The 20,404-nt window shown below is 41.3% G+C and overlaps 2 protein-coding genes and 3 non-coding genes across 15 annotated transcripts in view; 4 read left to right on the top strand and 1 right to left on the bottom strand.

Annotated features, from left to right (window-relative positions):
- The window catches only part of Pbrm1 (polybromo 1), a 107,491-nt gene extending 93,945 nt beyond the window's left edge, over window positions 1-13,546 (bottom strand). For 2 of the 11 annotated variants that reach the window (XM_036199919.1, XM_036199910.1), the window contains exons 1-4: window positions 13,390-13,540; window positions 9,284-9,407; window positions 6,599-6,751; window positions 5,310-5,407 (exon numbers count right to left, since the gene is read on the bottom strand). In XM_036199919.1, the coding sequence (XP_036055812.1) occupies window positions 5,310-5,407; window positions 6,599-6,751; window positions 9,284-9,331 (299 nt within the window). In that variant the 5' untranslated portion in view covers window positions 9,332-9,407; window positions 13,390-13,540. Of the gene's footprint in view, window positions 1-5,309; window positions 5,408-6,598; window positions 6,752-9,283; window positions 9,408-9,609; window positions 9,706-13,084; window positions 13,232-13,389 lie in introns of those variants that run through there. The other 9 variants (XM_036199920.1, XM_036199921.1, XM_036199913.1 and 6 more) reach the window with 9 other exon arrangements.
- A 17-nt stretch (window positions 13,547-13,563) lies between these two features.
- Gnl3 (G protein nucleolar 3) lies at window positions 13,564-20,384 on the top strand. The gene is made up of 15 exons (XM_036199922.1): window positions 13,564-13,754; window positions 15,158-15,216; window positions 15,659-15,796; window positions 15,895-16,005; window positions 16,213-16,293; window positions 16,720-16,852; window positions 17,745-17,857; window positions 18,115-18,235; window positions 18,452-18,539; window positions 19,027-19,201; window positions 19,283-19,425; window positions 19,512-19,648; window positions 19,736-19,893; window positions 20,046-20,115; window positions 20,199-20,384. The coding sequence occupies exons 1-15, from the start codon at window positions 13,742-13,744 to the stop codon at window positions 20,282-20,284; spliced, it is 1,626 nt and encodes a 541-aa protein (XP_036055815.1). The 5' UTR covers window positions 13,564-13,741; the 3' UTR covers window positions 20,285-20,384.
- LOC118591679 lies at window positions 16,894-16,970 on the top strand. Its single transcript, XR_004945976.1, has one exon. It is a non-coding gene; the product is annotated as a small nucleolar RNA SNORD19 (small nucleolar RNA).
- LOC118591685 lies at window positions 17,900-17,979 on the top strand. The gene has a single exon (XR_004945981.1). It is a non-coding gene; the product is annotated as a small nucleolar RNA SNORD19B (small nucleolar RNA).
- Window positions 18,891-18,965, top strand: LOC118591681. Its single transcript, XR_004945978.1, has one exon. It is a non-coding gene; the product is annotated as a small nucleolar RNA SNORD69 (small nucleolar RNA).
- Window positions 20,385-20,404: the final 20 nt, after the last annotated feature.

The raw sequence follows: 20,404 nt of genomic DNA, 5'->3' as shown, positions 1-20,404 counted from the left end.
CACAAAGAGACTTGCCCTCATTACTAGAGCTAAAAGGAAATAACAAAAGCAAGATACAGATGTGTTTTCTTTTCAAAATATGTATTAATCATACAAAAAAATCTAAGTTAACAGAATGATCAACTTTATATGCCAAATATCTAAGGTTAAAGGTACCAGAACTAAACCTATGTCAATGGTATCTTCTATAAAAATAACATACATTTCCTGGTTTCCAAAGTGGCTCAAAACACAATTCAAAGCTCTTTTTAAAAATTACACAATGAGCCAAGTGTAGTGGCTCACATTTTTAATCCTAGCACTTGAGAGGCAGTGGCAGGTGGATCTCTGTGAGTTTGAGGCCAGCCTGGTCTACAGAGTGAGATCCAAGACAGCTAGAGCTACCTAGTGAAACCCTGTCTCAAACAAAAACAAACAAACAAACAAAAATCACAAAAAGAGTTTTCCTTCCCCACTTAGTCACCACAGAACCTTTTCTTGTCATGTGCTTCACAATCAACTAATAAAGGTACAAAGGAGAAAGATGCTTATCAAGTATGCAGGAACAGGAGCTACATCTAAATAAAATATTACAGGAATAATAAACACAAATGCAGATAATGGGGCTAGGGATGTCGCTACATGGCAAGGTGCTTGTCTAGCATGAGCATGGTCCTGGTTCAACGGGGCTAAGGACAGGTAAACCTGACTGGTGATGGCAGTTATAACCTGAAAAGGAGGGACAGAAAGGACACAAAGGCAATTAGGAAAGTTTTCAGTTCTTAAGATAATTTCTTGGGATTCATGGACATTAATAGTCTTTTTGGCTTTTTTAAAGGAGTTCCACAAAACAAGTAAACCTAAAAATGATCTGAGTGATTATTTTCTCAATTTCCCAATATGTTTATTTAGTTCCCTTTTAGATGAATAACAGAAAAGTTAATACATTCAAAGAATGTTATGGTCATTAGGGTTTAATCTCCTTTGAGAACTTGGCAAACACCTTATAGTCATTCTTCCAGCATGTATATTTGCTTTTTAAATGTTTAACTGTCATAAAAGTTGTAAGAATATGAATCAGGAAGGTGTTAAACAGGCTCCTAAGCCTGACAACCTGAGTTCAGCCCCCAGAACCTAAATAGTGGAAGGAGAACCACCTCTTCCAAGTTGTTCTCTAACCTCCAAACATGTACACTTGAATGGATGAATGCACAAAATACACAAATACAAAAAAAAAAAATCTTTAATTTTAAGAACATCCTGGGAGTTAGGAATTTAGCTCAGTGGTAGAGCACTTGCCTAGCAAACGCAAGGCCCTGGCTCTGGTGGGGGGGTGGGGAGGACACATCCTGAAGAATTTATTTTCCAAAGCAGCAAACCGACACAGGTTTGTGTTTATTTCCTATAAACCAAGGAACCACTATTCAAAACCAGGACAGAGACTCTGAGATGATGCCAACCTACCTGTTGGCCCTGTTTATATTGTCAGCTATTTTAAGTTTGTCCTTCACAGTGAAAAATAAATCAAGCATAGAATCCCGTTTCAATTTTATTTTATGTTCCTTCATTCTAAATAGTTATTCAGCCTTCCCTTGATTTTCATGTATTTTTAAGGATTATGGACTAGTTATTTTGTAAAGCATTACTCAATTGGAGTGTTCCTTCTGGTTTCCTGTTGAAAATCCCCATGTTCTTTATAGGACAGAGTTTAGCAGAGGTGATGTGGCGGTAGCTCACTGGATCTTACCAGATGGCACATGGTTTTATCTTGTTCTATTACTATATAAGGTTACCTTTGATCAAGGCAGCATCTGCCAGACTTCTCTACTCTTTCATTTGTACTCTATAAGGAGATACTTTCAGAAAGCCCATTTCTAATCATACTTTCAATTTACTCACTTATTATTTTCATATGGGCTCCCGAGTTCCTACTATACTAAATGGGTTAAAGACTATTATGATAACAATGATTGTTTTTGAGACAGGGTCTCAACTATTTAGCCCTGGCTGTCCACATCTAGGTTGGCCTTGAACTCAGACAGATCCACCCACCTCTCAATGCCTATGTTAGTATCAAACTGCTTTAAAGGTAGCTTCTATATTTTGTTTTCATTTGTCATGTTTTGAGATAAGGTGTCACTCTATATAGTCCAAGCTGGCTTATAACTTACTATGTAGCTCAGGCAGGCCTCCCAATCATGATATACCTGCCACAGTCTCCTGAATGATAGGAATATAAGCAAGAACCATCACATTCAGCTGGGAGTGTTTATTTTCTATGATCTTTTAACATATTATCACTTTCAGTGAACTTATTTATTTCCTGGCACCATACAATTCTCCAGTATCATCCCTGCCCTGCTCTGAAAATCAGGTATTTCTTTAAGAAATTCAGGTACCTTCTAAAGGTAAGTAGTATTGAAACAATAAGATGTGCTCATTTCTTTTTTTTTTTTCTTTTTTTTTCTTTTGCTTTTCAAGACAGGGTTCCTCTGTGTAGTTTTGGTGCCTGTCCTGGATCTCACTCTATAGACCAGGCTGGCCTTGAACTCACAGAGATCCGTCTGGCTCTGCCTCCGGAGTGTTGAATTAAAGGCGTGTGCCACCACCACCTGGCCATCTGTTCTCATTTCTACTAGGGTGTTTCATGCTGTCTCAGTGGAAAGAGCTGGGGAATATAGATATGCTTATAAACGAATATACTTGCAGGGAGAAACCACTCAATGTGTTCATATATATGACTGTTCTTTTGTATATACTAATTCTTACTGCTATCCTACCTCCAACCCACAAAGTTCTTACCCTGCTTGGACCTAGAACTGTCTGTGCTGGGCTACCCACCTGTGGATGCCTTCCTTACATCTCACTCAGTTCCCACAATCCCACCACAGACCGCTGCTGGCACTCCTCTCCCAAACAGAGTTACTCTCATTCTTCTCCGCTTAGGTTCAACACCCTGTGTTACAAAAGCTCCAACACAAAACTCCTATGTAGTTCCACCTCTTGTCTTCCTATAGATACCTACTTTGTTCAGCCTTACCTAATTGCTTCTGAGCTTCATCAATTGTTAAGGAAGGAAAGAAAGAATACATTTAACTTTCAGAGACTCATATCAAGTACTTTTGATTTTAATGAAGTATAAAATAAAATGCTGGGGCTGGAGAGATAGTTTAGCAGTTTAAAGTCCTTCTAGCTTTTCTAGAGGAACACTATTTAGTTCCCAGCATCCATGTCAGGTGGCTTGCATCAGTGAATAACAATAAAGGACCATCTTGGCCTACTATTAATACCTTGGGGTACTGAAGGACTTTCTCAGAATGAGCATTAAGACCTACAATTTGATATACAAGATGGCTCTCTTCATTTGGGCCAACAGTTTATTCTTTTTTGCTAATGTTGGACCAACACAGCTTTTCATGCTTATAGGTAGACAACATCTGTAAACAACTGAGAATCCACTAATGACATGTACCTATAGAGGTAAGCCAGAAAGTGCTTCACAAACAATTTTAGAATCACCCCCCGTCTCTCTCTCTCACACACACACACACACACACACACACACACACACACACACACACACAAAGTGATGGATCATGAGATACAATATGATCAAAACAGCAATCCTTTACTTTCAAAATGCATAGCCTTACATATGTTTTCACAAAAATCAAACATGCACAATAGTATAAAAGGGTTGGGAACATAACTCATGCTTAAAAATGATTGCCTAGCATGTACAAAGCCCTAGGTTCATTTGTCAGTACTGCAAAAACAAACAAATAACAAAATAGAAAGTATGAACACAATTAGTGTTTTTATAAACTCATTCAGACTTTTCTCCATAGGTATATGCAAACAAAATTTAACATAAATAGTTCTGGGCAGTGCACATTCTTTTGTAAAAGCTTTTCTCACTCTATAATACAGAAGGGCACCCTGACATTATATGACTACAGAGAATAGACAAGGATCAATTAACATTTAGACCAGAACACTAAGAAACACTAACCTTGATGTGTAGAGCCTGCTCACTACTGCAAAGCCACTCTCCTTCCTCCAAGGATGACAGCATTTAAATCGACAGACTATATTCCTCAGCCCTACTACAGTTAGTCCCAGCCAACACAAAAGCTAAGGTATGCCATGTTCAGTTCACATCCTTAATGCAGCCTTCTTTTCCCTGACAGCTGAGGGCATTTACAGGGAATCATCTAGATTGGACTGTGAGGATACCCCAAGGACAGAACTGGGACACACAGACTTGGTCCCTAAAGACTTTGCAGGACAGGTCTTCTAATAAAAAACAAAATTCTCTTTTATTTCAGCCATTGTTACCAAAAGTCAAACCTTAATACAGTCTAAAATTAACAAAATAAAGTCTCAAAGATATTCACAACCAGGTGTGGTAGTGGCTCCCACCTGTAAGCCCAGCACTCAGGAGGCTAAGGTATAAAACCTTGAGAAAATGTGCATTTTGCAGAGCTGCTTAGGCAAAGGACTCAAAACTGCAAGGTAACAGTGCTCCAGCTTCTGTAGTCTACATCGGCACTTCTCAATACTAGTGGGCTGATAGAAAGCAGCAAGCAGAAGGGCATACATTTTTCTTTAATATTTTATTTTTAATTAGGTGTACATGTGTCATTGCAGGTTTGTGCATGTGAGTGCAGTGCCCATGGAGGTCAGAAGAGGAAATCAAATCCCCTGGAGCTCAAGTTCCAATCGGTTCTGAGCTGCCTGACATGGGTCCTCTGAAGGACCCTTCCTTAATCCCTGAATCTCCAGGTCCCAGGTCATACCTTTTCTACGAAGAGTTTATGTACACTAATATGATGCTCTTTTATGTAACATAATGGTCAAGAACACAAGGGTCACAGAAAAACATGAGTTTGAACTCTTAATTATCTTTTAGAACTTGTGGAAGTTCCTATCTATAAACTGTGTTATCAATTTCTAAAAAGCATTTATATGACATGTATAAAGCATGTATGGCACTCAGGCAAGCAAGAGACTCAGTAGCAAAGGGACTTGCCACCAAACTAACAACCCAAGTTTAATCCTTGGGACCCACAAGGTAGAAGGTTTAAAAAAAAAAAAAAAAAAAAATCAACTCCCACAACTTCTCCATATACACAATATAGCACGTACACACGCACACAAATAAATAAACAAATATCTTGATGAATAAGACTGAAATTAAGATAGAATAAAAGACTAAATTGAATCCCAGAATTAAACCATTTCTAATGAAGGAAAACTCCATTACCAAACATTTTATCTGTAGACCATGCATCAAATCCTCCCACTGTATATAAGTGTTCCCAACTCACCTCCGTTTTGGTGCCCTAATGAACAGCTCACAGAGGAGTCTGCCCTGCTCATCCTTATAGTCTCGGATGGTGTTATAGAGTTCATGGCACACAGCAATCTACACAAAGGAAGAAAAGAAAAAATATCAAAAAATCCAACAAAGGCCTAAGGATAATCAACAATTATTTAATAAAAACATCTCCGTAAAAGAAAAACAGAGAGTCGGGCAATGGTGGCACACACCTTTAATCCCAACACTCAGGAGGCAGAGGCAGGCAGAGCTCTGTGAGTTCAAGGCCAGTCTGGGCTACACAGTGAGTTCCAGGAAAGGCTCAAGGCTACACAGAGAAACCCTGCCCCCCCCCCCCCAAAAAAAAAACCAAACCAAACAAAAAACAGAGAAGAAAAGGGAAATTCCTCAAATTGCCCCGTGGGAGCCCAAGTCTGAAGTATGCTGAAGAAGGACATATTCTTTAAAATAATGTTTGGGAGGCAGAAGCAAAACATAGTTCTACTCTAAGGCCAACCTGGTCTACATAGTGAGTTGTAGGCCAGCCAGGGTTATATAGTAAGACTCTGTCTCAAAACACCAAAATAAATATATCAATAAACAAACAGAAAACACTGTTAAGTTTTTGTAACTTTTATTAGATCTTTGTCCCTGACTCCCATTTCCTAGTACTAAGATCACAGGTATGCATCACCATGTCTGACTCTGATTTTCTTTTAAACTAAATCAGTTCATTGGCTCATATCATTCTCCTGTTTCAAAGTAATCTAACTTAGTAACTCGAGATTCAGGGGATCTGACACCCTCTTTTGGCCTCAAGGAACTGCATAGACACAGTGCCTTTACATACACACTGGCAAAAAATTCATACTCATAAAATAATGAAAATCATTTGTAAAAAGTCATCTAAGCTGGGCACAGTGACACACAACTTTAATTCTAGCACTCAAAAGAGTCTAAGGCAGGAATCTGTTTATATTACACACTGAACTCCATGCTCCATGTGAAAATGGAGCTAGCCTCACACAACCATATCTCAAGGACTTGAACAGTGCTCACTACATGACAGGCACACAATTGTTTTATTGAATGAATATAAAACACGAAACACTGATATTTTCATTTTAAAATATTAAATTATACTATTACTGTTAAGACTTGTGGCTAAATACATACTTTTCACAAGAGAAATAAACCTATCAAACCAGAGGGAAAAGAAGGCTAGTTAAACTGCTTCAAAGAAGGAAGTGTAGGCAAACCATAGGAAAGCAGGCAGACCATGAAGTCTTAGTTACTCACAGGATCTACTGTTGGAAGATTGGACAGTCTCCTCCTTTTCCTGCTTGGGCCTGGTGTGGGCACAGAATGGTGTGCATCATCAAAGTCCCCACTGACACTGCTGGAAGGGGAGGTGGCTCTTCTTCTCTTGGAACCCATGGAATCCAATTTCTTCTATAAGAAATAATTAGCCAAGTACTTATATTGAATCTTCAACAATGCCAACAAATTCTCAGCTAGGCACATGCCACCAAACTTCTGGTTCATTTAAGATAGTTCGTTCCAGAGGAATTTAACTAGCTCTAAGTTCTTTTGTTAATTTAAGTCCTGGACTTTAATGTTTTTAGCCTTTTACTTATCAGAGTACCACACTATCAAACTCTGATAGGGCAAATTTGGCAGAAGTATGCACATTTCTGTCAATAATTCTGGATTATTCAACTACTTCTTGCCCCAGATTTATCTTACAATGTGGCTTCCCAACCCATATGTAGTTCTTAAAAATTTATTATTTTTGATATACGTGGATATTATGCCTGCAGAAGTATCTGTCCTTCACATGTGTGCCTGATGCCGGAAGAGGCCAGAAAGAGGGCATCAGATCCCCTGCAATTGGAGATACAACTGGCTGTGAGCTGTCAAGTAAGTGCCTGGGAATGAACCCAGACAGGTCTTCTGAAAGAGCAACCAGGACTCTCAACCACTGAGCCACCTTTCCGGTCCCCAATCTGTAGTCTTTAACAGTGTGCTGGAAATACTGATCTCTAAGACACTGAGACAGCCTAATAAGCAGGAGGTACAACGGCTCTACAGTCATCACAAAGGGCTAGCAGCCTCATTTGCTTTCCTGCATGTCTTACAATTATACCCACGACCTAAGTGGGCCATAGTGTGGAAAACAAATCTAAGAACTGGTACTTAAGGCAATGAGTGGTGCAAAAGGGGGTGGAGCAGCACACTTTCTGGAACTGTAGCAGCACCCTAAAAATGAATTCTCCACTTAAAGCAGAATTCATAGAAAATACTCCTGTGAAACAATGTAACTTTGCTATATCTGGGGAGAACTAGTGAGCTGTGCTTTGACGTCTTCTATTAAGTCCTCCCTTTCAGCCCTATGGCGTACACTATAGTCACATATTTTGAAAACAGCATTAAGCCTCACTAGATGATCTGGAAGAACATGTTATATATTATATACATGGGCTCTTGGACATTTGGAAGCGCATAAACATTTGCTCTTGGCTTTAGGCTGAAATTTTCATTTACTTGCTGGCTTTTGGTATTTCTTATTGCTATTTGCAGTACTAGGGACAAGATGTAGGGCCTCACACATGATAGGAAAGCACTCTAACCCTAAGCCATCTCTAATCCAGAAGAGACTGTGTGTGTGGGGGGGGGGGGTTGACATTGGATGTCTTCCTTTAGCACTGTCCACCTTTTTTTTTTTTTAAAAAAAGGACTGTTCATTAAACCTGGAGAATGCCTAGTCAGTGAGTGTCTAAGACCTACCTACCTGTCTCTACCCTTCCAGTGAGAGAGCTATGGACACTATCACCACACATGGCTTTTAGGTGGGTGCTGGGGGATCTACACTCAGGTCCTTACGTTTGCACAGCAAGTACTCTACCCATTAAGATAGCTCCCTAACCCTCATAAGAACTATTCTTTGCTGGGTATGGTGCATGCCTTTAATCCCAGCACTTGAGAAGCAAGGCAGAGGCAGAGGGAATCTCTGTGAACTCAAGGCCAGCCTGGTCTACATATTGAGTTCTAGGCCAGCCAGGACTACATAGTGTCTCAAAAAAAGAAAAGAAAGAAACTATTCTTAACATAACTTTACAACATACACATTTGGCTATAATGTAAGAAATGAATAAGTTACTACAGGAAAAGGGTATAGACCCAGGAAGTCCTACAATGCTTATATAATTTAACAGCAGTATCAAATAGTGCATTGTAATTTCAAAGAACTTTTCTAAAGCTGAAAGTTAACAGCAGACCCAGTTTCACTCAACATTTGGTTTAGGAAATTCAGACTCTAGAAGCTAAACAATAAAGAACAGTAGAGCACTGGCTGCCAGTGCTGCAGAGAGAAAAATTAGGCTCTCCAGGAAACAAAAACAAGAACAAAACAAAACAAAACCTCGCCAGGCGATGGTGGCACATGCCTTTAATCCCAGCACTCGGAAGGCAGAGCCAGGATGAACTCTGTGAGATTGAGGCCAGCCTGGGCTACCAAGTGAGTTCCAGGAAAGGCACAAAGCTACACAGAGAAACCCTGTCTCGAAAAACCAAAAAAAAAAAAAAAAAAAAAAAATCTCTTAAGCAACTAAGAAACAAAAGGGGTCTCCTATCTTGCTTTGAACTTAACTGCACATGTTGTTTAAAACAGAACCTACAGTGATGATGCTCCTTTCTCCAGGCTTTGGTTTGTTACCAAGTATATTAGTTTGAACTGACTAAAAGTGGTTAAAAGTTTTCTACAAACTTGGGCCAAAAACACCCGGGTTCTGTTGTTGTTCACTGTATGAAAGACTGCTAACTGGCCATCATTCCACAAGTTAATGAACTTAAGGACTATCCTTGGAAACACTGGTAAACACAGGAGGGATTCAGACAGGAAGAACTGCAAAACTTCAGAATGTTGGAAGGGAAAAGGTAAAGAATGACAGAAACAGAAAAGGGTGAAGATGATCAGTAATTTACCAGCTTTACCAGAGCACAACCAGCGCCTCGAAAAGCCAATCTCCTCATTATGTCTGAAGGCCAAATGAAGCCAGTGAGAGAAGGTAGGGTTTTATAAGTGCTTACTCAGTTAGTTTATTCAGAACTGAAAGAGAAGAACAAGGCAGAGAAAAGGGAAACAGGAGTATAAATGAGTACGAACAGACAGAAAACATAACATTCAAACAGAGCTGCTAAAGAAAAAGAAACAGGCATATCAGTTCCCAGGTGCACCTACATTTCTTCCATTTAAAAACCAAATGCTTCCACATGCTTAGAATGTCTCGCTGAGTTTCACCTTTACTCACATGAAATGACTGTCAATTCCAGGACCCAAGTGCCCCCTAGTCAATAAGAGCAGAGTTCAATCACAGAGCTGGAATGGAGAGTGAACACATGTGGGAGGCTCACATGTGACACCAAGTGTTGGCAAGCTGGAACAAACCAAGAACGGCTCATGAGAGCAAACTCTACAAAATTCTTCCTCCCCTCCACCCAAGAGTCAGAGAAACACATTTCTTTCTAAAAGTTCTACCTGCACTGGAAAGACATAGCATTTAAGTTTAGCAGGGCTTTAAAAAGTCTTCCAATTATTTTAGCAGTTCAAAATCACTGCTTTTTATAATGCACTGGAAAGCAAATGACAAAAATGTAAATTATTAGTACTGAGTATGTTGTAGTTTTAGATGATATAGTAGACAATTTTTAATCATTAAGTAACCCTTTAATCGTTAATATACTTTCACAAAACTAGAAAAAGATGCAAAGGAAGAATGGTTTTCAATTTTTATTATCCAAAGTATACATTTTAACATGCAGTGTGGAAGAAATAATGGACCTACACTCAAGAGTCCCAGACCTTCCACCTCTCATTATCTGTTGGATGCTATCCAAATCGCAACTTCTCAGATCTATTTCTTCATCTTTAAATGAAAACAAGGACTTGGCAAACAGCTAAGTTGAAAGAGTTGGTTGCCTAGCAGGTGGGAGGCCCCACGTTCAATCCTCAGAACCACATGGAACTGGGCATGGTGACACACACATGTAACACTAGCACTAAAGAGGTGCAGACGGAAGCAGAAGTTCAAGGTCATCTCAAAACAAACAAAAACATGAAAAAAATAAAGTGTACCTACACCCTTTGACAGTGAAGAAACAACATACATTAAATTGCTTTGAAATTTCAGAGCAAAACTCTTGAACTATCTATGCACAGAGCTGGGCCCTCTTTATTTTTGTAGCCATTCTATAAAATAGTGCTGGAAATAAATAAATGTACTGAAAATGCATGAGATGTTTATTAAAAAGTCTCTAAGCATCACTTCATTTATTTTTTTCTTTTGTTTTGCAATTTTTGTTTTGTTTTGTTTTGTTTTGTTTTTTTGGTTTTTGGAGACAGGGTTTCTCTGTGTAGCTTTGCGCCTTTTCCTGGAACTCACTTGGTAGCCCAGGCTGGCCTCAAACTCACAGAGATCCGCCTGGCTCTGCCTCCTGAGTGCTGGGATTAAAGGCGTGCGCCACCACCGCCCGGCTATTTCTTTATAAGCAGAAAACAAATGATTCTGGAGTTTAATTCTAGATGTTAGCCTCATTTACAGTAAAAAGTCCAAGAGATGGACAATGAATGTGGATGCTTCCCGTGGACAATCAATACTTTAGTGGTCTGGGGAGATAGCGAAGTTGAAGTGCCTTCCATGCCATGAGGGCCAGAGTTCTGACCACCAGCACCTACATATAAGTTAGGCACAGGTGTTGGGACCTGTGACCCCAGCACTGAGGGAACAGGATAAAGACAGGAGGATCACTGACAGCCAGCCTAGCCAAAACCCAGCAAGCTCCAGATCTACTGAGAGACCTTGTCTTAAAAAATAAGGTAGCCCTGGAGAGATGGCTCAGAGGTAAAGAGTACTCTAGAGGACTTGGGTTAGATTTCCAGTACTACATGGCAGCCATAACCATCCATAACTCCAGTTCCAGGGGACCCTCTTCTGGTTTCTTCAGGTACCAGGCACACACATGGTGCACAGCCACACATGGGAGGCAAAACATGAAACACATGAAATAAATTACTAGATCTCAACATAAATAGAAGTACAAAGCAAGAGAGGAAGACAATGCCATGGATCTCTAGCCTGTACATACACATGCACACATATACAAAGTAAGTTTAAAAAAAAAAAGAGCACTTAAAAATGTGTAACTATTTTAAGTAGCTAGTATAGCCAAAGATCTGACAATTTGCTAACTTTTAGTATCCTGAGTCTTTTTAGTAATATTTAGTATTGCAACACACACTTAAAACAAAAGATATTGATTAAAAAGATGACTCAAAGACCAAAAAAAGCAAGCAATTATAATCATACTTCCCACAGGAAAACCACCCATGTTGTCATTCAAGCCTTTAATATTTATGCCTCAGTCTTTTGTTGGTTTTTCTTTCTTTCTTTTTCTCTTTGCAACAGGGTTTCATACATCCCAAGCTAGTGTTGAACTCAGGACTTGAGTTTCTGAGCCTCCCACCTCCACATGCTAAATGCTGGGATTACAACCAAGTGCCACCATGCCCAGGTGTACACAGTGCTGAGGGACTGAACTAGTGCTTCACACATACACCAGGCAAGCACTCTACCAGCTAAACCCCAAACCAACTCAACCATCTTTTCCATAAACAAAGTGATAAAAACCATAGCTTCTGCAACTGTGTTCTAATGAGAGAAGGCTACCAAGTCAGCATTCATCTTCACAATGTTTGATGTACTAATAATGGCGTATTATACAGGTATATAATTTACTTATCTTGGGAAGTTTGGTAAAGCACTATTATTAGAGCTATGTTTTATACTCTAATGGAAGTCGTCAAGATTCTTCTATTCCCACTGGTGCCTTTGCACATACACATTTGTTACTGTTTTGATCCCAAACCTTTCTTCAAAGATACTATCCTCACTCCCCTCACCCTCCAAGTAGTGGCACATGCCTGTAAATGTAGTTTTCAGAAGACTTGAGGCAGAAGATCATAAACTTGAGCTCATCAACCTGGCAACAAAGTAAGGCCAGGTCAAAGATAAAAAAGGATATTTTCCAATCTTTCATTTTGGATCTTAAAAACTACTAAAGCAAAAGCTATATTCTTTAATCCAATGTGCTTCTGAATTATAGCTGGGAAAAGGAATACTACTAAATGAGGGAGAGAAAGACACTTAGAATCACTTTTCTGTTTTACTGGCAAAAGGTCTCACTATGTAACCCAACCTGGACTGAAATTTGCCATCCTCCTGACTCGACCTCCCACCGGCTGGAACAACAGGTGTATTCTGCTGTGCCTGGCTCAGAAAGACAGTTTTGAAAAGTTTGGGTTAAGACAGCTTAAACCAACAAACATTTCTCCAGTTATTACTAAAATTTCTATATCCACCTTACTGTGTATTTGCCATTTGTTTTCCAGGAATTCTGTATTTCTGCCCCATCTTTCAAATAAAAAGTCTTTTCTGCTAATAGCAAGACTCACTTCTTTTTCGGAAAGTAAAATACTTTGAGGCGGAAAACACTTTTAAAACCAGAAAATACAGTTTGAAAAACCCCGATTCGTCGTGACGTTGTAGATGAGAAGCTGAAGTCTCTAACCTCTAAATATGTCTCACTGACAAAAATATTCGGTTTGGGCAATCACACGGAAAGAGGAAAAAACACAACCAAAAAACTCATTCGGGAGTTTTTGCCGAACGCACAAGAAACAAAAAAAGGAGGCCTTGAGAGGCGGAGGAAAAGAAGAGTTTGCCCGACCTGTCACTGGTTCTGGGGACTAAAGGAAACGTTGACAGCTTTGAAGCCGCCCGGCGACGGGCGGGAAAGAGCAGCGCCGGGAGTTTCCGGGCCCTGGTTTGCCTTTGTCCCCGCCGGCAGGTGCGGCCAAGCTGCTGGGCCTGTCCCGAGGCCCGCCGCCGTGCCCCGCCCCGCGCCCAGCCCGACCAGCGCGTCCGCACCGCGGGGCGGGGCCTCCGCCGCGGCTCCAGCCCGCCCGGGCCGACACAAAGGCCCAGCAGCTGGCCGAGGGGGAGCGGCCCCTCCCGCCCCGGGCCCGGCCTTACCCCGCCGCTCCGCCGCCTGCAGCCCCGGCCGCGGTCCCCGACGGCCGCGCCCCGCCCCGTGGCCGCCACGGCTGCTACTGCTCCTCCAGCCGCGGCCGCTGCCGTCGCTCCGGCACCCGCCGCCCTTACCGCCCTCACCCCTCCCAATGCTGCCGTAAATCCAACCCGGGGCCGCCAAGCAATCCCGACTCTGCGCGACAGTGTGTGCGCGCGCACGCGGCAGAGCACCGACGGGCTTTACGGCAGTAGCTTGAGCGCGAGACCTTGGCCCGCGGCCTCAGTTCGCACGTGGCGTCCGTGAAGGCAAGGTGGATCTGACCCTTCTTCTGCTCCTGAGGTGTCCGCTGCCAGGATGAAGCGGCCGAGTGAGTAGGGTCGGGAGGTGTGCGTAGTCCGCGAACCGAGCAGGTCGTTCTTTCTGGCTGTAGGCAGAGGGCTCCCGCAGGCCGTGGCTCTGTTTCCCTGCAGAACTGAGGGTTGGAAGGCCCAGGACCGACTTCGGCCATGTTCACCAGGGCCTGTTCTGTAGAAGGAAAGCTAGGCCCGTTAGGTGAAGACTAAACCAGATTTATGTCGTTAACGTGTCTGAGCCTGTTTTCGGACCGGCAATTTCCTTTCGTATAAGAACTATTCAAAGCCGGGCAGTGGTGGCGCACGCCTTTAGCCCCAGCACTCGAGAGGCAGAGACAGGCGGATCTCTGAGTTCGAGGCCAGCCTGGGCTACCTTGCGCGAATTCCAGGACAGGCTCCAAAGATACAAAGAGAAATCCTGTCTCAAAAAACAAAACAAAACAAAAAAAACTATTCAAAACCAGTCCGTCGGCCTTGGTGGCACGTGCCAATAGCCCTGTACACGTAATGATAACGCAGGAGGCTCGAAAGTTTGCAGCCATCCTGGATTTTGTACTGAAACCCTGGAGCAAAAGTTCATAAAAGGAAACCCCTTACTCTCCTTGAGGTTTGTGGTGCTTTCCTCTAGAAGCTGGTTTCACTCTCGATCTACTGGGTCAAATTGACCGGGATTTGAAAGTGGAGCATGTACTAGTATTAAACACCTGGCATAATTTTGCAGGGAAGGTTGAGGCAAGGTTTGTGTAGCCCAGACTAGCCTTAGATTCCCGGTCCTCTTGTTCTCAGCCTCCAAAGTGCTGTGTTGATAGGCATGCGCCATCTTCCAACCCCTCTCGCCCCCATGAGTCTCATATAAATTGGTGGTTGACTTACAACAAGAAAATTACTTCAAAACATTGTGGTCATCAAAAACGTAAGTACAAGGCCTGAAATTTTCAATATAAATTTGTAAGTCCCCTGGCCTGATAAAATAAGTGTCTTGAGAGCCAGGGATATGGCTAAGCTCATAAAGGCACTTGCCACCAACTGTGACTGTCAGAGTTTAATCTCCCAAACCCACATGGTGGAGAGAACTTACTTCTCAGACCAAACATAAAATAAGTAAATGAAACATAATTTTTTTAGTGGATGGAGTGAAGAGGTGGCTTAGCATTTAAGAGCACTGGATGCTCTTCCATAAGACCAAGACCAGGGTTTGAGTCCCAGCATCCACATGTCAGCTCACTGCTTTCCATGGAGAAATGAAGCCCTCTAATGGCTTCCTCCCGAGAGCACTGCATACATGTGGTTGCCTTGAGAGGAGCAGGCAAAACATCCATACATGTAATTTTTAGAAAGTAAAAAGAAAACTAGGTTACTGCTCAGGTATACAGTATTTTCCTAATTGTTTGTTTGTTTTTCTGTTTGTTTTTGGCAGAATTAAAGAAAGCAAGCAAACGTATGACCTGCCATAAGCGGTATAAAATCCAAAAGAAGGTGAGTGTTCCTGGGAGACCTATACCAAACTGATTTTTTCATACTCTATCCTCCATGGGGAAAGCTCTATTAATGATTCAGGGATTGGATGTGGATATAAGCTCTTAAACATCAAGAATGCGGCTGTGGGAAGGTGCAGGGTGAGAGAAAGCTGAAACTGCTCACTGTGACAGAATTTTTACAAAGAGCTGCTGAGTGTTTTTTCTGTTTTATGCATACATGTTCTCTGCATAATTCCACTTGAAGTTCCACTTTTCTAGGGTGCTTCTCATGCATTGTAAATTATGTCTTAAGATTGGCTTATTGCCTAAATCCTAAGTGGTAAAGTGTTTTTGTAGGGTGAGAATTTTTTTTCTTTTATACAATACTGAGGATTGAACCTATGGCCTCATGAATGCTAGGCAAGCACCCTCTTCCGACCTTACAGTGTTGTTTTTTATAGGTACGAGAACATCATCGAAAGTTAAGAAAGGAAGCAAAAAAACGGGGTCACAAGAAGCCTAGGAAGGACCCTGGGATTCCAAATAGTGCTCCCTTTAAAGAAGCTCTTCTTCGTGAAGCTGAGCTAAGGAAACAACAGGTAAACTTTGCAAGCTGCAGCTTGCAGTAGAATGTGGTTTCCAGAGTAAACTAACACCGGTCTCCAGCTCATTCATTTCTTTTATGGCTCTGACACAGCTTGAAGAACTAAAGCAGCAGCAGAAACTTGATAGGCAAAAAGAACAAGAAAAGAAAAGAAAACATGAAGTTGACCCTGGTGACGAACAATCTAATGTGGAACCTCAGCAGGTAGGGTTATATCTCTCTTTAAAAATGAGCTGTGCTTTGAAGCAGAAATAAAATTAAAGGCATGAAAGATTTATAAGAAAATGTAGATTGACTCCTATTTAAAATACCAAATATATTGCCTGTAGTCATCTGTGGAAATGTTAATATTACTGGTAGCAACTACTGTTACTGATTTTACCATCTTTTCCCCTAATTTTTATATTGTAGGAGGTTGAAGAACCCAAAAGGAAGAAAGCTAAATCAGGCAAACAGAATCCAAAGAAGTTGCATTGTCAGGAACTTAAAAAGGTATCTTAGTATAGGTCAGTGTCAAAAATGGTAATGAGAGTTTGAAAACTTGAGAGCTCCTTTGTAAAGTGAGAATCCATAGAAATTGCAGTCAAAGTCGAGAGGGAGGTAGTGGGTTCTTGGTGCACTTGCTTCCTAGCACTGCTGACCCTGATATTCATATCTCAGGCTCAGTCTTCTCTGTTCCAAGAACCTGGCTAAGCCTTCTCAGTACTTCTAAATAGATCATGTGTTCTGACCTGATGAGGTTGTTTCCACTTGGGAGACCCATGTTTTATCAGTTTATCTGCCTTTGTTGTGTTGGAGATATTGCCAACATTCTTCATATGAAAAGGAAAGCATAGAGCTCCTGTTTTCTGGACTCATGGCCACATTGAGGGTGTTGCTCAACAAGGAATGCTGTTGTGATGGTTTCTTAATTGACAGGTGATTGAGGCCTCCGATGTTGTGTTAGAGGTTCTGGATGCCAGAGATCCTCTTGGTTGCAGGTGTCCTCAAGTAGAAGAAGCTATTGTCCAAAGTGGACGTAAAAAGCTGGTACTTGTATTAAATAAATCAGGTGAGTAGAAAGAATCCCCTTTGTCTCATGTGTGCACTTGTGAGGTATGAGGAAAATATCTGAACAGTCTGATTCTCCCTGAAGACTGATAAGATCCAACTCTGACCTCAGCAGACCCAATGAACGTGCACTGTGGTAGCCAAGGGCGTGGGGGAGGTGGTTTCTGCACTGGATTCGGGACTTACTCTCCCTCAGCTGTGTGTCTGGGTGGGCTTGAGCAGCTGAAGAAGAGAGACTTGAAGAGAAAGCATTTGTCTTCTCCTAATTCTTAACACATCTGCTACCAAAGGAGATTTTGGAGAGTTGGCTAAATTTTAGTAAGGAATTTCCAGCAGTGGTTTTTAAGTTTAAACAGATATGGGGGGAGGGGGGCATGTTTTGTAGAAAACTAACATAAAAGTGATTTTAAATCACTGTTGGTCTTAGAAAGCTGGTGCCTCTTAGGTGAAGGAAAATTCTGGAAATGTGTTCTTAGGTTGACCTAGTGCTTAGATTGAGTGAGTAGTACCAAGATTCAAAAATAGCTCAGTGGGTATGGATGCCTGCCTGGTACTCAAGATGGTTTGCTGCTTAGCACCACATAAAAGCAAGCATGGTGGTGTGTTTCTGTGCTCCACCACTGAGGGGATAAAGGGAAGTTCCAAATTTCAAGGCCATTCTCAACTACACAGTGGTTTGAAGGCCAATCTGGAATACATGGGACTAGGGATAAAGAAATAAAGATGTAACTCATCTCAAGACTCAAGTTACATGACAGGAAGTTTACTTTTCTCCTTAATTCCTTTTGAAAGATTGGGGAAATGCAAATGAATACAGTCAATAGTTTACCACATTTAATAAATTAGGCTTAAAACCACCAAACTGAAGCATGTCTTTTCCCGATTCTTACCAGATCTAGTACCAAAAGAGAATTTGGAGAACTGGCTAAATTATTTAAATAAAGAATTGCCAACGGTGGTGTTCAAAGCCTCAACAAACCTGAAGAGCAGAGAGAAAATGCTCAAGGTACACTGTTAGTGTTGGGAAATGTTGGTTTCTTCGGGTTTATGATGATTGAAATATGATGAGTATGCAAAATGTTGATTAAGATGAAAAACAATAAGATCCAACTCTGATTTCATCAAAAGATCATCTGAAAGGCAGTAGAGCCCCGTGGGTTCTCTAAGAACTGGACTCTGGTGCCAGACTTATTGGAGTCCACCTGATGGTACTTGCCAGAATTAATTAAAACTACTGTATTTTGGATTTTTTAATGTGTAAAGGTAAAGAAGAAGAAGACTGTTCCATTCCAAAGTAAAATCTGCTGTGGCAAGGAAGCCCTTTGTAAGCTTCTTGGAGGTTTTCAGCAGTCGTGTGGAAAAGCTATTCAGGTTGGAGTAATTGGTGAGTTTCGTTCAGCACATAAGTCTAAAGTAAAAAAACTTAGCCAAGGTTAATTACTAAAGAACAGGTTTGTTCTCAAATGTTAATTCTGGCTTAACTCAACAAAACACTGGGGAAAAAAATACCTACCAGCTTCAGAAGTTGGCATCTGGGAGAACACTTAACCTGGTATGGCCAGATAAAGTGGTTTATAATCTGAGTTTACTTTTTTTGTAGGTTTCCCAAATGTGGGGAAAAGCAGCATCATTAATAGCTTAAAACATGAACGGATATGTAATGTTGGAGTTCCCATGGGACTTACAAGGTAAATAAAACTTTAACAATTAGGGGTTAGGGATTTAGCTCAGTGGTAGTGCACTTGCTTAGCAATCGCAAGGCCCTGGGTTCGATCCTCAGCTTAAAAAAAAAAAACTTAATAATTAGAAAGACATCAGTGAAAGAAAGATAGCTGGTGCTGAGCTAGGGAAGTTGATTGGAAAGGCCCAGCTACCTGCAGTTGAGTTTGAAAGGTTGAAGAAAGCTGCCTCAAAGAAGGTAAATGGACCTGGTCTCGGAAAGATAAGGAAATAACTGAAGTTTGGGTATATTGCACTGTAACGTACAGTGCTTATTTTAGAAGGGCTATATCTATATCTATGTGTTAGGGTTTCACATAAACATGAAGCATTGATGACAAATTGGATCTGACAGCTGTGCTGAGTTTGTTCAATCCAACCCTGAGCTTCATGTTGTCTTGCCCTTAGATAGACCAGTGTCCCTGTTAATTCCATCTCCCTCTCTTTTTCTTTCAGGAACATGCAGATTGTCCCTTTGGACAAGCAGATCACAGTCATAGATAGTCCATGCTTCATTATCTCACCATCGAACTCCTCTGCTGCACTTGCTCTACGGAGTCCAGCAAGCATTGAAGTCCTAAGACCAGTAGAGGCCGCCAGTGCTGTTCTCTCCCAGGCTGACAGTCAACAGGTAAAGACGTCCCCTTGCACTCCTTACCACTGTTCTTTATCGACACAGATTAATGACAGTAGTTCGTGTTTTGTTTTTAAGGTGGTGTTAAGATACACTGTCCCAGGGTATAAGGATGCTCTGGATTTTTTTACTAAACTTGCTCAGAGAAGAGGTCTGCACCAAAAAGGTGGAAGCCCAAATGTTGAAAGCGCTGCTAAATTGTTATGGTCTGAGTGGACAGGGTAAGGTTTCTTTGTATTGGCATTGAAGACAGCATAGAATAATAAGGGACTCAACTGTGTTTGACAAATCTTATTTTTAATGCCAGTGCCTCATTAGGTTACTACTGCCATCCTCCTACACCCTGGACTCCTCCTCCACATCTCAGTGAAATTACTGCAGCAAACATGAAGAAGGGCTTTAATCTAGAAGAACTAGAAACAAATAATGCACACAGCATCCAGGGTGAGATTGTTTTCCTTTTGTATTGATGAGTATAACAGTGCCAATGCTAGAAGTCTTAGCTGTTAACCTGAGTTTTATTCCTCCTAGTTCTCAAGGGCCCTCATTTAACTAATAGAATCCTTTTCCGGTCCTCGGGCCTGACAAATGCAATAATAGAAGAAGCAGACATACCTGAAGAATTGCCAAGACAGAAAGAACACAAACAGGATGGTGAAGATGAAGGAAGTGTTGATGGTGAAAACAATGTAAGTGACTTTTCTAGTGTTACTGCTCGGAAGAATGAGGAGGGGCCAAAGGTAGTAACAATTGGTGACAGAATTCCTAATTTGGTGTGCCACCCAAGACTGACCTACCCTACCCTACCCCATAGGGTTAATGAGATGTCTTTGGTCCACAGGCAGAGAACTCGGATGTACCCTGTACCCCTATAGAAGACAACAGGGAATTAACTGTGGAGTCAACAGCAAGTGAGTCTGGGACAGAGGATTTTGAGCACAATTGCTTTTACTTTCTTGTATAAAAATCTAACTTTTCTTTTTCTCCTATACAGGTAAACCATCTGACAGATCATTTACCTTGGATAAAATGAGTGAAGAGGATGATGATGCCTACGACTTTAAAACAGATTATGTATAACTGCTACAGATGTTAGATGTCTGCAGTGCCCCAGATTGATATGACACAAACTGTAAATCTTGTGAATATGTATCATGTTATGTACATTAAAAACAAACTACAAAGCATTTGTGTCAGGCG

Source organism: Onychomys torridus, chromosome 9 (genome assembly GCF_903995425.1).
Source record: "Onychomys torridus chromosome 9, mOncTor1.1, whole genome shotgun sequence".
Classification (NCBI taxonomy): domain Eukaryota; kingdom Metazoa; phylum Chordata; class Mammalia; order Rodentia; family Cricetidae; genus Onychomys; species Onychomys torridus.
This window is presented reverse-complemented; position numbering and strand designations above follow the sequence as displayed.